Source organism: Urocitellus parryii, chromosome 11, assembly GCF_045843805.1.
Source record: "Urocitellus parryii isolate mUroPar1 chromosome 11, mUroPar1.hap1, whole genome shotgun sequence".
Lineage (NCBI taxonomy): Eukaryota > Metazoa > Chordata > Mammalia > Rodentia > Sciuridae > Urocitellus > Urocitellus parryii.
The window spans coordinates 21,016,560-21,033,856 of NC_135541.1; the positions used below are offsets into that span (position 1 = coordinate 21,016,560).

Here is a 17,297-nt window from a genome sequence, read left to right on the forward strand (position 1 = left end):
ACATAATGACTTATGCATCAAAATTAAAATGCTAGATAAAGAACAACAGAATACAATTGAAGGAAGGAAATAATCAAGAGCAGAAATTGATAAAATAGAAAATAAATATATTAAAAGGAGTATTGATAAAATCAAATTTGGTTCTTTGAAAAAACTAACAAAGATAAAACTTCCGGGAATATTGATTTAAGAAATAAGCAAAATAGGAATGAAAAAGGAAACAGAAACACAATAACAGGGATCAGAAATATAATGAGATGGACACACAATTTTATAGCCAATAAATTTGAAATATTAAATGTAAAATTAATATTTAAAATGGCCTCAAGAAACAAACACACAGATGACCTAAATAATTCCTTAGTAATTATATCAATCAAATCTATAGCCTAAAATCTTCCAACGAAGAAAACATCAGGCCCAGAAAGTTTTCTGAATAATCCTGCCAAACTTTCAAGGCAACAATCATATCAATTTTCCACTAATAGCCCAAGGGACAGAAAGAGAAGAAATATTTTCCATGCCATTTTATGGAACTCATATTATTTTGGTACAATGGTAAGGTGAAAACAAACAAAGAAAACCCTACCAATCTCACTAACAAAAACAAATTATTAGATAAAATGTTAGCAAATTAAATATTGTCACCTACACAAATGCCAGTACGAAATGACCAAGTTAGGTTTATTCTAGGTCTGTCAGGTTGGTTTAACAGAAAAGCCGACCAGTGTAATTCCTTACACTAGGAGAATAAAAAAGAAAAATCAATGATTGTGTCAATAGATCCAGAAAAATAGCTTGATAAAATTTAACATCCTTTCTCAATAACAGTTTGCTCTGAGCAAACTAGGATTAGAAAGGAATTTCCCCAATTCCAAAAGGAGTATCTGGAAATTAAAAACAAACTTCAGCAAACATCATATCTAATGGCAGAGAAATTAAAAAAAATTCTATTTAACATCAAACAATGACAAAATTGCCCACCATCATCACAATGATTCATTATTATATGGAAGGTTCTAGTCAGATAGATGAGGCAAGAAAAATAATAATTAAAAAAGGGCAGAAGGACTCAAAGGGAAGAAATAATGTCATCGTTCTCTGGAGATGATGACCATTTATGTAGAAAACCCCCAAGAATACATCCAGATAAATGATTACAACAAGTTACTCTATATAAAAATCAAAGTACAAAAATCAATTGCATTTCTAATACCAACAAGAAACAGGTAAAAAATGAAATTTAAAAGGTATGACTTTTAATATAGTTAGGAGTATCTATACTAACAAACAGAAGACAATTAGGAGTTAATGTGTTAAAAAATGTACAATATCTATGATGGAAAAAAAAAAGAAAAGCACACAAGTTTATTGAAAAGCCGTTAAAGAAACCCTAAGCAAACAGATATAATATACTCAGGTACTAGAAGACTCAGTATCTAAAGACAGCAATTCTTCTCCCGTTGGTCTGCAGTTTTGATATAATTAAAAGAAAGATTCACCCAGGTTGTTGTGGACCTTGGTAAGATGTAAAAATTTATAAAAGAAAGTAGAAGACCCAGGGAAAAAAAAGGTAAACGGGAAATAAACATATGAAAAGATGCATACAGAAGTGATAAACTACACACAAAATAGATGGATTTTGAGTGAAGTTGGTTAGCACACAGTACATACAACGTGATCATGTTTATATGGATCAAATGCTGGCATACAAAACAATCCATTTAGGGACATTCACTTAAGTGCTAAGTATGAAAAAAAAGCAAAGGAATAATCAACACATGGGTGATTACCTCCAAGGGAGCAGGAAAGGTGCTGGGATTGGTGACAGCCAGGAGTCACTAAGGTGACTGTGACTCCCCCCCCCCTTAAGGTGGGAGATGGCTATGCAGGCATTTGTTGTGAGCTATTATTTATATCTTGTTTATATTTTATGAATGATTTTATTTATTCAATATGTAGTTAAAAAAAAAACGAACAAACAAGTTTAAAGGAATTGTTTGCAGAGAAGTTCCACCACCAGGCTCTGTGTTTGAAATCCCTCATAGACCAACTGTCCCTGACTCGGCGCTGCCCACAGGACCCCCCACCCACTCCACCCCAAGAGCCTTACCTTGGCGGGGTTGAGGGCTGTGATGATCCACACGCAGTGCGCGTTGTTGTCATATTGAATGGGGAAATTGGGGGAGGTGATGATGCCTGAGGGGCCTCGAAGGTGGGCATCACACATGCGGGCTGCAGAGAGGAGACGGGAGACAGGCCTCTTCAGTTTAGACTAGGTCTAGTCCCCCTTCCCGCCTCCCACTTCCAGCCCAGAAGAGACCCAATCTCTATAGTCCCACTCCAGAAATAACCTGCTTCCTGCATCCTTCCCTGATAGCTCTCAGCAGGCTCAACAGGGGATCACAGTCTCTGGAGCACTGGGGTAGGGGTGGGCAGGCCCCACAAGCTCTGCCCTGCTGCTCTGCAGGCAAAGATGCTTTTCCAAGGCAGGTTAAGTTCCCTGAGGCTCCTGCCCACATCCTGGACTCCACTGAGATCAAGCAGCTCACCTTCAGCAGGAGGGTGCAGACGTGTTGCCCTCAGCTGGTTGGGTGAGGGCACCTATGGACCTGCCTCTGTTCACCTGGCTGTTTCCCTATTTTCATTCGAGTTCTCCAAATAGTTAGTGTTACTCTGGACCCAAGTCTGTTTACCTAGGAGTCTGATCTCATGCCAGGTCCTGTCAGCCCTCAATCCCTCCATCTACAAAACTGCAGTCCTCCTGAACTAGAATCTCAGGATGTCCTTGTCAAGGCCACTCCACTAGGTCTCAGAGGGCCTGTGCCCAAGGACCCTGCCAAGGTCCCCGACTCAGCCCAGTGCTGGGCACCAGAGTGACTTCAGTGCCAACCAAGTAGTTTCCAAATCCTTCCCCATACTCAGCCCAGGCCCGAAACATGCTTTTGCCAGGAAGTGTAAAGATTCAAGGTGAATTAGAAGAAGTGCTCTCCTCAAGTAGATATAAAGTGTTATCAATCACAGCTTAATCTAATTAAGCTCTTTAAAATAGCTTCTAAACTAATTAGATTAAGTAGTGATTGATCACAGTTAAGGTACGACATTGTTTCTAGGTGTTTGCTTTCTTTAAAAACGTGCGCCCGAGTCCCGGCCACTTCATTCTTCAACGTTAGCGTGCAGCTATTTTAATAAAGGGCTCTAGGAACCTGCTTTGTCGATGCCCACATGGCAATTTATCCTAATTGTGGGCAAAGTGCCTAACAGGAAAGAAAGAGTGAGCAAACTCAACAGGCCTAAGTATATAAAATGAAAGTGGTGTCAAACCTGGTTTCCACTGACGAGCCCAAATGTCCTGGAGCTCCTCTCCACGCTGGGACAGGGCCATGATAAACCTTTCCCGGGAAACCCTTCCCAGGGTCTGGGAGCAGGTTGCATGGCTCCCAGATGTAATGAATCTCTTCCCGTCTCATGTACTCATTCACTCCAACATTTATTAAGTGCTTATTACGGTCCAGCCAGAACATGGGGAGAGAAAAATGCCCGACACCATTTCTCCTCTCTAAAGGGCCAGAGAAAATGTGGGAAGCGGGCATGGGAACGTTTACGATAGAGCGAGCAAGAGCTGCAACAGGCTTGTCTGCAAGGGGCTTGGGTAGGAATCGCTCCCTCCTCCCTGTAGCTGAGTCCCTCTGCAAGCCCCTCCTTCCAGCGGCTCAACTTGTCCTGCACCTGGGGGATCCCCTGCTCCCCTGGGAGGAGCTCAGATATTGACTGAATTGAGTTTTGACCCACACCCCCTCCCCAGTTTCCCTCATGGGTCTCTGATTTCTCCTTTAATCACGTGCTGAGAAACTTAGATGCACAGATGGTACTTGATGTCCCCGGACCCCAGGGCAGGGTGGCATGGTGGAGGAGAGGTGAGCCTTTGGGGCTTACCAATGTCCCCTCCTGGGTCTAAGTCCATTTGCTGGTTGGTTAAGCCTGGGTAAATTAGAAAACCTTTCTGATTTTGCTTCATCTGTGAGTGATAACAACTCATGGAGAGGAGGCGAAGATGAAATTATATGAGATGATGGACGTGAAGGCTCCGCCCAGAGCCAGGGACATTGTTAGTATTCAACAATGGGGACCCAGGACTACCAGATCAATGCCATGTTTATCCCTTTCTCTATGCCTAAGATTTCTCTCAAGGCTAAGGAGCTTTTTTTCCTGCCTCTCCTGAAGTTTCTTTATACAGGCTTTTTCCTTTGACTGCACTTGAGAATGACAGCATCATTAAACCAGTTAGAAAAACCCAAACCACGATCCCATCCCATGGTTGCAGAGAGGACCTGCGGATTCAGAACTCTAGCCCTGCAGAGAATCCTTACAAATCTCCACCAGCACCATCTTCCACCTCTTCTGGAAAATCAGATCTGGTTGCCAAAACCCTCAGCTTCAGACTCAATTTATCCTGCACTTGTTTCCAAGAATTAGATGCTGTTTGCAGTCTGTTGAAATATGCTGGAGGTAATTAGAGAGAACAGGTCAAAAAGGCATTTCCCACTTTAAGGGCTTGGAGGGGCTTAATTAAAATATTACAATCTGCAGTTAGCATGAGGCACCTTAAAATAGGCTCTGAATAGAGCTTTAGCTACTTTTTTCCCTTCACTGTTCGGGCAGACAGTCTTCCCCCTGAGCAGCCAGCTCCTGAGATCCCACCAGCAGGTGGAAAAGCTCCTTACTGGGACCCAGATGGGCTGGCAAAATGGTAGGTACTCAGACAATGTCTGAATCAATGAGTGAACGTCTCTTTGTGTTTCTCTGTTTGCCGTTTCCTATTGAAGCCTCCTCTGAGTAGCTTTCAGGAGAGACTTCTGGGCTTTGAGCCCCTCCCCCTCTTCCTCTGGTCATCACTGTGCCATATAGTGGGAGAGACCACTGCACCTGCGGCCAGTGCTGGCACTGGGGAAGGGAACTGCTTGCTCCCAGAGGCACAGGAGTCCCTCTACCTCCTAGATTTCCTCCCCATCATGCTCCTCCTGGCACAGTCTGCCTTCCCTTGCTTCTCCTACCACTGATCTTCCTCCTGCCTTGTCCACTGTCCCCTGGAACCATCTCCCCACCACCCCCAAGGTGGACAAACCCCTTGGGGTGTTGTGGCTGCACCATTCTTCAGAACCTCCTGCCCCAAATCAGGCCCTGACTGCGTCCCACCCCTCTCCCCGGGCGGGCCACTGTTTCCTCTGCAGCCCCCTGGCTGGAGGTCGCGTCCCTCCCACCTACTAAGCTGCTGGCAGTTCATTTTGGAAATGATTGCTAAGCCCCAGAGTTCACTTTGACCCATCAAGACCTCCGCTATGTTGACACCAATGTCTTCCCTCTGCTCACCAGCCCCCTCCTTCTGCGTGCACCCAGCTTATACCCCATGGTCCCCCATTATGGTCATTTCCTTGTCACCCTCCTAAGTCCCTTGCCCTCTTCCCTTTCATCAGTTGCCTGGAAGCCATTGGTTGGGAGGAGCCTCTCTGCCTGCGTTCTCTATACCTGCCCCTACATGGTTGAGATTTGCTGGGGAAAAAAAATCACAAAAGAAAGAAGATTGATGTCATTATAAATTCATGATTTCCCATTGCAAAGAAAACTAGGTCTCGCCCAGCAGTCCTGCCAGCTCTTGAGCTCACTTCCATCCTGCTCAAAGACCTTTTCATGCCTCTGACAGGCCCCTGGGCCTCTCCCCTTCCTCTCCCCTTCCTTGCTCTGGGCTGGTGGTCTTGTCTCCTCCCCTTTGAAGGACACAGAAGCATTTAGCAGGCATATCCTTGCTCCCACTCCTGAAGTGTGCAGTTCTGTCTCTTGATGTGTTCATTTTCTTTCTTCTCCTGTTCTAACAGAGGGGTGGTCCCTTCTTATAGAGGACATCCCTTTTCATGACATCTCTGGTCATACCAGGGCCCCACTGCCCGGGCCATCAGGTAAGTTTCACTCTCAGCGCTTCAACTCAACCGCCCATCCCTTCCTCCATTGTCTAAGCTCCCTGCAGTGACTTTGGTCTCTATGCACCTGTTGTCCTGGATCCTGGGCCGCTCTAGCCTTCTTGCCCCCACCTTTCTCCCCTTCTCTTGACCCCCTGTGACCCTTCTTCCACTGCCCAGTCTGACCTCAAAACCACTCACCAATGCCTTTAGTTCCCTCTGCACTCTCCCGAGTGCTTGGGGGAAATGCCTGCTTGCCTCAATTCTACCATCCACTTTTCTATTCCTAATTCCAGAGGCCACAGGAGCCTCCAGGAGAACTGTGGCATTACCCCAAATTCATGGTTTGCCACCATAATTAAAGCTCCAAATCACTCTTCTCCCTTCTCCCTTTGGTTTCCTGGCTAATTCTCTGCAAAGATAACTTCAAACATTCCCCAGCTGCTCAAGCCAGATACCCATCTGGTCACTTTTCAGCTGTTATTATGCTTGACCTCTCTGGGGTCTGTTGATCCTACGGACCCTTCTTTGGCTTCAAGGATGCCTCTTTGGTTTTCTCCTGTCTCTCTGACTCACCCTCCTTGAGTTCCTGCTCCATTAACTCTTTCAAAAAAGTTGCCTAAATCTGGGTGATGGGTATATGGGAGTTTCTTTGCACCTTAAAGGAAACTTTTCTATAAGTTTACAGTTATATTAAAATAAAAAGTTACCCCCAGTGTGGGGAGGTGGAGGTGGAAGGGCTTTATTCTGTATGGTCCAACCAACACTTTGAAGGATGGGCAGGAACAATTTTCAAGTGGAAGAAGCCTAGAGCCTCTGGAGTCTGGGTTTGAAACTCAGATCAACTGATGATTGGCTTTGTGCCCTTGGGTAAGTTGCTGACCAGCTAAACGTGAAATATGGTTATTGCTACTTCCTCATAAAGAAATTATGAAAAATGCCTAGTGCCAGGCTTTCGACAAGTATAAATAGCTTAATAAATGGGAGCTTTGTCATTAGCACATATAGGTAAGGGATTCGGGGACATTCTTAGGGCTGGAGCATTGGGACATGCAAGAGAGAGGGGACAGAAGAGGAGAGGAGAGAAAAGAGCAGAGAAGAGAGAAGAAAGAGGAAACTAGAACTCTGAAAACCAACAGTGTTCAAGGGGAGGCTCAAGAGGCTGATCCAGCGAAGGCCACCAGGAAGGAAGAGCAGACCTGTCATTATCAATGGCATTGGATTCGGCCTGGCCTGTGTACTATTTCCCACATTTCACCCATTTTACAGGTGAGTGAAACAATTCTGGGCATGTCAGTGATTTCCCTTATGCTGTATGGTTTGTCAGTAATGAAGCTGGAACTTGAACTTTGGTCTCTGAAGTCCCAAGACTGGTATTCTATCCACCAAAAAGGATGTATTTTGAACAAATGTGCACACACACACACACACACACACACACACAGAGATTTAGCTACAAAGAAAAAATAATATATGGTTTTCTGTTAATGATTGATTTTATGAATCAGTATTTACAGGTGAATCAGTATCTCGTCTGGGGCTGTTTCATCCACACTGACTTGTGGTCGAGAGAAACCAGGTCTTAGGGGCTGGGGTATGGCTCAGTGGCAGAGCACTTGCCTAGTATGCTGTGTTTGAACCCCAGCACTTGGGGGGAAAAAAGAAAGAAAGAAACCAGGTTGCTGTGTTGTTAATTTGATCCTGTTCTCTATATCAGTGGTTTACAAACAGTGTTTCCCAGAGCCCCAGGGTTGGACGCTGCTGAGAATGGCCAGGGAAGAGCCCCTTCAAATTTCCCACCCTATTTCAATCAGAGAAACTCTAGTTGTATCTGTTTTACTTGTTGCAAAGTTTATTTTGAAGTATTTGGCCCCCCATGAAAGCCCTGTGCCATACTACCCTGCCTCTATCTGGGGCTGCCCGGAATTAGTTTACCGGTTGGCTGCGTTGCCCTCAATCTCCTTTGCATGATCAAAGATTTCTAAGAGTCAAAAATTAGAAGTTTATTTCTTCTGATGGGGGGGAAAGAAAAGAAAGGACTGTGAATACCTAATTTCAAATTCCAAAATGAGGGCACAGTTCCATATTATTCATTCATTTCAATCTCTGATTCATCCAGGTGGCCCTCAAACATTTATTGAGAACCTATTATTTGCCAGGCCCTGTGTTTTAGTAGAATTAATTGTGTGGAAAAAAATGAATATTTAAAACCAAATCATATTTTAAATGCATTAGAGGGAAAATAATACCACTATGTATGGCGGCCAATGCTTTTTAGAATATGATCTTTTGGTAACCTGCTTCTCAGCAGAGCTTCTTATAATTGAAAGATTATTGTCCTTTTTATTCTTAAAGTGGGCTTCACCAAAACTCTTCTAAAATCATAATTAGAGTAGCAATTCCAATTAATAAAAAAAACCAAAGTGGTTTTAAAAGAAAACTTTAAAGACTTCCAAAATAAAGAGACCTTAGAATTTAATATTCATTTCAGCCCTTGGCCTGAGCTGGCAGGGAAGCCCAGGACAGATCAGTCAAGCACAAAGTGAGGAGCCTTGGCCTTCTCTCTGTCTCCCTCACAATGGCCCATGGAAGAGGAGAAGAGGGAGAAGAAGCAAGGGGTGAGCCTGAGCCCCCTGCCCCCCCCTGGCAGCTGGGGCTTGCCACTTTCTGCAATGTAACTTTTTTAAACTTCAGAATTGGTAGACAGGGGAGGTTTTCTTTTCTGCATTCACAAGCAAGGGCCCTGTGGTTAAAAAGGACAAACTCGCCCAGGGCCAGCCAGATAATAGGCGACAGAGTTGTAATCTAGATCAAAGTCCGTGTGACTTCCAAACCATGTGGTTGCATTAAGATTGAACAAGACAGCGAGCGGCTCTTGAAAACACGCACAGCCGCTCGTGGCTGAGGTTTGCTCTGGGACTTGAGGAAGCTGTATACCAACAATGACCAGAAGGTGCATTACAATTCTTATTCCACATATACAGCACAATGTTTCATATCTCTGGTTGTATATAAAGTATGTTGACACCAATTCATGTCTTCATACATGTACTTTGGATAATGATGTCCATCATATTCCACCATCTAAACCCTTTCTTTTTTTTTTTAATGTGATGATAAGAAATCTGGAAGAGGGCCATGAAAATCTTTAAATAAGTCTTAGGTTTATTCTTTTTCACTCTTCTCTGAGATGGCCACGATCCCTGGTTTATTATGTGTTCTGCGTTTCCATGACTTTCAGGTATATTATTTCAAAGGTATACATAACTATTATTTTGAAAAATCAAATAACAACAAAAAAATTTAGTATAACTCTAACCTATTCTGTTCCATCATCCCAGATGTGGAACACATATAAAAACTTAAATCAATCAACAAATGTACTGTGTATGACTTGGGACTTAATGGGCCAACTAACTGGGCAATGACTTATTTCCTGTGGGCCTATAGACCATTGTTTGTTTGTTTGTTTTAGTTTAGTGGTGCTGGGGATCAAGCCCAGGGCCTCGCACATGCCAGGCACATGCTCTACCACTGAGCCCTGCCCGGGCCCTATTTTTTCACCTATAAGCATGGCTAATTATACCGACCTAGCGCTTGTGTTTTGTGTGAAGAGCAAATGGTTTGTAGTTTTGTAAATACTTGATGAATTGGCAGGTGCTAGAGGAAATTAATACCCTCGTGCTAGAGCATGAGCTCTATGGGACAAGGACTTCTGCTTCATGCATCACTTCCGATAGGGCCTGGCACCCAGTAGGTGCTTCATAGCACATGTTGAATGAGTGATGGGATGAACGTGTAACTGCAGAGCACATCCCTCCAACTGCACAGCCAGGGCACCAGCTATGTGGAAAGGCAGAGAATGTTCCTGTCTGAGGACCAAGGGACGCATGGCCTCCACTCAGGTCTGATGTTTTAAGATTACTTGTGGGGGGAAGGGTACCAGGCCAGGTTATCTTTGGTTTGTATGATACCTGGACATGTGGGTGGCAGTGCCCTCTAGAACGAGATGCCCAGGTATGGGGCTAGAGGAAGCCCAGAGAGAAGCCTTTGGATCCAATGGTCCATTCCATTTAAGTAGAGCTAAAAACATCATTTCAGATGTTCTAGGTCCACCATGTGGGTAAACAAACAAGGTCACAGGAACAGAGGGCTCTAGTGTGTATGTGTTACAATGGAGGACTCCAGGGGACAGGATAAGGGCTGATGTCCTTCCCTAGCTAGTTGTGGTTGTGATGTCTTAGTGCAGTGAGCTAGCAATCTGCTACATAAGTGCATCCCTCCTTCAACGGTAATGTCCTCTGTTTGTCCCGATCCTAGTAGGCCTTGATACAGAGAGGTTGCCAGATAAATATGGTCATTGGCAAATCAACGCAGGACTGAAAGCCCCAAGAGCAGAAGGATGAGAGCCTGGGTCTCAGGAGCTGGAAGCTGGGCCTCGTCCTCCGATCCCAGCCCCTCTTTCTGGGTGGCCTCCCTTCCCCAGGGCGTCCTCACCTCGGCAGACAGGCCTGTGGTCGCTCCAGGCTGCAAACATGTCGCTCACTTTCATACAGGTGATCCGCTTGGACCCTTGCAGGTCATAGCCCTCATTGCAGGTGAACTGGACGCTGGATCCTAACCTGGGAGACAAGGTGTGTCTGTGAGCTCAGTGCCTGGGCCTGCCAAGCCCCGCCCCCAAGCCCTTCCTGTCAATCAAGTCCCCCAAGCAACTTCTGGCCCCAAGTTCCTTCTCCTTCTGGCCTTTAATCTCTGCTCTACTGTTTATTACTTAAAATCTCCAATGGAAGGAATATCCGCTCTTCATCTTTTTTTGGATCATTAAATGGTTTTAGGATTGAGTTAAAAGCTGACTTTGTGAGCAAAACAGCAATCCTCTGAGATAAGTACCAATTAGGGCAGCAAAGAGTAGGGGGAGATACCCATAGACTGTAACGGAAATGGAGCACTATGGGAACATAACTTGATAGTTTGAAATTTTGCAAAATGCACTATCTCGGGGATCTGGGGTCTCCTAGATGATTGCAGGTATGAATTGCTGCTGGCTTATCATTCCTGAGAATGGTGGTCTTTTGTACCCCGGCTACATAGGCTTTCTGGACAGCATTGACCATTGACAACCTCCACTGGCCATAAGACATGGCTTCTACAGACTGGACCAGGAGAGAAGGTCAAAGGCCATGGCTTTTTCTCCCACAAGTGCCAGTTTCCTCATCCCTGCCTTCCTCTTCATTCCACCTCCAGGAAGGCCAGGCCTCATCTCCCCCCAACCAGGCCACCCCACCCTTCTTGCAATCAGAAAGTTCCCCAGTGGATCTTACCTGAAATCCGAGCCTAGTCTTTTGCCCCTTTCAGGTATGCCAGGGTCTGGACACATATTATGTCCTTGGGACACACCAACCTGAGTTACTACAAGGCAAAAAAACAGTACATACAAAGTGGACAGTCACAGAAAGGCACCATCTGGGGCAGTGTCTCAGGGTGGGGGGTGAAGGCAGAGACAGAATGAAGCCCTGCTCTGTGGGGCCCTGTCTGGTGGCTGGGGTCTCTTGGGCTGGGCTTTCCTGAGTGAGTAAGGTAGGGATCTGCTTTTGACAAATTCCTTTGCAAGAAAAATCCAAGTGAAATTTACCAAGAGTCTGTGGGCTCCATGACACGCTCCCTCCACCAACAACCACCTGATTCCCTCATCCCACACCAGTGGCCAGAGGTGGACCGTTCATAGCCCCTGATGACCTCCCCACCCTGTGCTCCAAGGGGTGGAGACTCTAGATGAGATGAGCCCCCCACCTCAGCCCCCAATGGAGAAATGACTCAAAGGAAGTTAAATAAAAGGTGGATGCATGATCAGAAATAGTAAAGAATGTAAGAGAAAGCTGAAGTTTGAAGTTCAAAGCAGGGACTTGAGCTCAAATATTGATATTTCTTCTGCAAACCTCTTCCCATGAGCCATTTGTCAAGCCAGAGTAAGTGGTAACCAAAGAATTCCCCCAACCCTGCCCAATGCCACCGGCCAACCCCACCAAGTAGAGATGGGATCTGTGTTTCCAGCAGGTAGTGTAATAACCCTGACACTTGCCAACACCAGACTCCTATTTACAGAAACCATATGCACAGTTTTCTCCACTAGAGTAGACGCTTGGTCCTGGGGCGGCACGTACAAACACGGTGCAGAGGGTGAGTCATTGTCAGTCCCTGCCTGGCCATTGTTCTTGGATGCGCTCACTGATGAGGGTAGAAGCACTCACAACTCTGGATTCCTGGCTTTGAAGATGGCCAGGAGTTGCCTGGCCAGAGGAGTTTCACTCAAGGACTCACCCATCCCACAATCCCAACAGCAACCTCTGCACAAGAAGTTGTAGGGCATCTGGAGCATCAGGACCTGAGTTTGCCCATGTCCCACCGCTTCCATTCAACATCCCATAATGTGAGCCACGAGCTCTATAACCCACTCATTCATTCCTGCCCATGAGCACACAACAAGCAATCATTGAGCATCCAATGTGTACAAGGCCTTCTTTTAGATACCATAGGAGATGCCAAGTGTAGTCAGATATGATTACTATCCTCAAGATGCTTCCAGTTGCGTAAAGATATGGAACATGGAAATGAACTACAGAACCGCACTGGGGAGGGGATGAGCATGCTGCTACAGGGATGTTCAGAGGGAGGACCAGTGTCATGTTGCTGGGAGAAGTTCGAAAGGCTGCCTGGAGGAGGAGGTATTTAACATGGACCTTCTGGAGAGGTAGGATTTGAACACAGAGTGACAGAGACAGACAGACAGACAGATATGGTATTAGGTTTGGATCTGAGGAGTCCCCTAGACAGCTCATGTGTGAGACAATGCAGCAATGTTCAGACGTGAAACGATTAGATTATGAGGGCTATAATCTAATCAGAGGATGAAGTTTCAATTGATGGATTAATAATCTGAATGGACCACACTGGGTGGTAACTGGAGGCAGGAGAGGCATGGCTGGAGGAAGAGGGTCACTGGGGGTGATGTATCTCGCCCCTGGATCCTCATTCTCTTTCTGCTCCCTGGATGCTCTGAGTTGAGCAGCTCTCCTTCACCAGACCCTTCCGCCATGATGTTCTGCCTTATCTTGGGCCCAAAGCAATCGAGCCTTCCAACCGTGGACTGGACCTCTGAAACCATGAGCTGGAATAAACTTTTCCTCCTCTACGTTGTTCTTGTTGGGTATTTTGGTCACAGCAATGAAGAGCTAACTGACACACAGGAAAAAGGTGGAAACAACTGGGGGTGGCTCCGTGTGGCCAGACGAGGGGGTGTGTGAAGGGTGATAAGGAAAGTTGAAGATGAGATTTCAGAGGTCAGAATTTTAAGGGGTTTGAGTCTGATCTCAAATACCACGGGGAGCTCCTGAAGAGTTGTGAGTGGGAGAAGGGATGGTGAAACCTGGATTACTCTCATTGTGAGATGAGTTAGGAAGTTTGGTGATTATTCAAGGACAACAAGAACCTGATAATGGGGACAGGAAATGAGACAGTGGGAAAGGACATGGCAAAGAAAGGATCACCAGAGCTTGTGGAGGACTAGGACAGGAGAGGGAGCAGGGTTTCCTGGGCCCGGGGCCCTGTGAGAATGTGGTAGTTGATGGAGGCCGTGGCGGGGGTGGGGGGTCCCAGTTTAGATTCACTGGCTCTGAAACTCATTTCTAAAGGTAGAGGCCTAACAAAGACCCTATTCAAACATCCAGGTGGCCAAGCACGTGGATCTGAGGACTGAGGCAGACTGCATGCTCAGTCAGACACCACACACCTGCAGCGTGTGACAATGAGTGCAAGGCCTTCTGGGTAGTCTCCTTTCTCCAACCCCCACACCGCCAGGCTAAGGACAGTTCCTCCCCAGGATGCTTCTCCCCTAAACATGCCCCCTACCTTGCCAAGCTTCTACCTCCAGAGCTTTTACATCCTAAACAAAGCCACCATTCCTACCAGCCCAGAAACTCTTGGGCTGGGACATGAAGATGTCAGTGTCATCCCCAAAGGTACAGCAAGCTCCTGCTTCCTGGGAGCCTTGGTGTTTAGAAGTGATGGAAAGAAGAAGACCCCAGAGGGGAGGGGAACCATGAACCCTCTCTCCAGAGGAGGTGCGGGAGACAGTCCTGAACTATACTTAGTTTTCCTGTTGGTAGGTTGGCCACTCATACAGCCCCAGTGACCAGTCCCCACCGCAGCTAAGTACCCCTTAGGTCCTGCCTACTTGACCTGCCACAGGCCACACCCAGCACAGAGGCCCTGCCGCCCACCACGGGGAAGCCACACAGAGCGCTCTCAGCACGGTGACACTGTTCAGAGGTTCCCACGCCTTCTCTTCCCTCTAATTCACCACTGACACCACCCAGGAAGCAGACAGAGTTGAAGACTGATGGGTGATGGTAGAGCTGGACCATGGCCAAGGCCACCTGCCCAGCCATAGCTCCTGACCACAGAGCAGACCCCGCTGCTCCCCTTCAGTCAGCCAGCCCCATGGGAGGTTCAGGTGCCATCCAGGAAGTTTCCAACCCAGCCGTGATGCAGCTGACACCAGGAGGTCCCAGCAGGCGACGGCAGTCCCAGGAGGACCTTCACGCCTCCCCAGGAAACAACAAACATTCATCTCAGTGAACTGGTTACTAAATAATCATGGAGGTAAGAGGCATTGCCCTTTTCATTGCTTCCTGCCAGTCTCCACTGTCCATTTAAACCCAGTGGCTGGTGTTGACCGTGTTGATTTACTATTGGCTACTAAGGGACAGGATGGAGTGTGAGTCTTCCCCTGCCCCAAGAAGGCCCCTTAGTAAGGACAAGCTGTGACATGCTCAAAAGGCAATGCCTTCTACCTGACTGAAGGGAGACACCAACAGATGGGTGGCCAGGAGCAATGATGGCCAGGGCTCTGGGGTACTCATAGATTGCCTGGTCAAAGCAATCGGCAAGGTCCACTGCTCCCCTCAAGTGGAGGACCTCTTCCCAGGGAACTGGGGCAGAACCCAAAGGGCCAGAAACCTACAGACATTTGGCTTCTGGCCTCTGAGCAGCCTGGTCACATCCATACTTTTCTGAGGAAATCTTGGAATGAAGATTATTAATCCCTTGTTGATGGAAAGATACTCATATATTTAGAGAGTTTGCATTATTTCATTAGAATAGGGTTTTTGTCATATTTCAGAGGGAGCTTTGGGCATGAAAAGCACATGGACCTGCTCCAGAAAACCACCTCCAAGAGCACAGGCAGCTTCTCAGCTAGTTCATGGACCCCTGAAGTCCAAGGTCAGGAAGGTCCACATTAGATCCAACAGTATCCTTCAGAAGAAGACTAGGAAGGGCTTTGTGTCCTCCTTTCTACAGATGTAGAAGCTGAGACATGAGTGTCCCGGGTGGCATGGCCACCTGAGGACACCATTGGGATGAGCATTTGGTCCCCATGCAGGCCATTTCCCTAAGTTTGTCCTGGAGCCACACCAGGGCAAAGTCAGAAATTGAACATGTCTTCCCCAGCTCATATGGTCTCCTGTGGCTACAGACAGAAAGGACCTGTGAGGGTTAAGGTCACGGCTCCAGCCTTCTCTTCAGATTCTTGGCCTGGCCCAGGGATCTCTGCCCCTTCCCCATTCAAGCAGAGCAACAGGGCCTCCCAACGGCCCTGTTATCTAGTCCCCTCAGGCTGGGGCCACCAGAGATGCTAGATGCCAGCTGTGCCATCTCCATTCCCAGGGCTTGAAAATCCAGACAAGTCCCTATACCAAGGCTCAGGCCTGTCGGGACCAGGCCCCAACTGCCCCTGCCTTCGACCTTCTTCGGGCCACACCCCAGCACAGAGCTGGGAATTCCATGGCGGCCCCATCTCTCCATAACAGGCCCTTCTGGCAGCACACAGAAGTGACATGGAAGGAGGGCGATGGGGAGGGCAGAGAGCCAGGCAGGCACCATTAGAGAAGCAGGGAGGGGGGAGTGGAGACGTGAGGGGAAAGATGGGGGAGAGTGGGAAGGCAGAGGAGAGAGTGGAGGGAAGGGGAGGAAAGAGAAGCAGAAGGAAAGGAAGGGGGAGGAAGGGGAGGGAAACCAGGGTCAGTCATTCGGGGGACCAGAGCAGGCTCCCTGCACTTGCCTCCAGAAGGCAAATGGAAGATTTCTGGAAAAGCCTTCTGGGGGCCCTGAATCCTCCCCGCCCTTTGTTCTCGTTCAAAAGGCCCTCGGCACAGAGCCCCATCAGGTGTTTCCCAGGGTGACCCTCCAAATGCTCCCACCCCCAGCCCTGGAGCCCTTTTAATCTTCCAAACACCGAGGCAGAAACTTGTTCTCAGAGATGTGATCCCCGCTGTGAGCCCCAGCCCTTCACCATCATCCTGAGAGGCAGGACGGCTTCCCCACCCCATCCTCTGGCTGTCCCACCAGGCCCCTTGGAGGAGGTCCCTAGGCATGTCCCTTCCTCCGCTCTCAATCTGGCTTTGGGAGCTTGCGCTGGGGCTCGGTAGCCCCCAGATCCCACCCCAAGGTTATCGACTCCTAGAAGAGGAGCCAGAAGAGGACCGTCTTAGCAGGTGGAAGTGATTCAAAAGGAAAAATAAAGAGAGAAATGTAGTAGTAATGACTCCCTGGACTGCGGTTCAGATGGGAAGTGAGGGGGGAAGGGGAAAGGGGAGGGCAGGAGGAGGAGGAGAAGGCAGAGGACAGGCCCCGGGCCTCCCACTGGCCACCGGGTCAGTGTGTCCATGTGCAGAGCCCAGGATGGAGGGAAGCAGGGGTGAAGGGAAGCCATCCAGCATCATCTGGTGTCCCCATAGTCACAGCATCAGCAGATCTGACCCACGCAAGAGGCCCGGCGGGGGGCGAGTGGACACTTACATACAGATGTCTTCCGGCTGCTGTCCTTGCTGGGCATCAGCTTCACACCTCGGGACTTCAATTCGATTTGCTTCTTGACTGGAGAGGAGAGAAGAGAAAAGACAGCGTGAGTTGTCTGTGGCCAGGGATGGGCTTCCTCTAGAACGACCCGTTTTCTGGTCTGGAATATTCTATAGAAGTGACTTTTAAGCAGGAGCTCCTCTGGAGGGGGACATACCGAGGGCAGCAGGGACTCAGACATAGAGGAGGAGATGCTAAGAAGGCCCCTGGGGGTAGCAGGAAAGGTGCCCTCCCAATTGGTAGGCTCTGGGACTCCCTGGTGGCCCTTACAGGTAACTGATATGTCACCACCGGATCTACTGAGTTCAGTCTGCTCCTGGTGAACTAGGTGTGAGCATCCAACTGAGAAGCCCCACAACCTGCTGAGGTTTGAATCTGTAATGTCCCCCAAGGACCCTTTGTTGAGGGCTCTGTCCCCAGCCTGTGGCA

The 17,297-nt window shown here is 47.7% G+C and overlaps 1 protein-coding gene across 1 annotated transcript in view; it reads right to left on the reverse strand.

The window, feature by feature from the left end:
* Positions 1-17,297, reverse strand: part of Csmd2 (CUB and Sushi multiple domains 2) — a 540,652-nt gene that overhangs the window by 250,273 nt on the left and 273,082 nt on the right. The window contains exons 7-10 of the mRNA XM_026406835.2: positions 16,809-16,886; positions 11,276-11,363; positions 10,452-10,576; positions 2,114-2,235 (exon numbers count right to left, since the gene is read on the reverse strand). Of these exons, the coding sequence (XP_026262620.2) occupies positions 2,114-2,235; positions 10,452-10,576; positions 11,276-11,363; positions 16,809-16,886 (413 nt within the window). The remainder of the gene's footprint in view (positions 1-2,113; positions 2,236-10,451; positions 10,577-11,275; positions 11,364-16,808; positions 16,887-17,297) is intronic.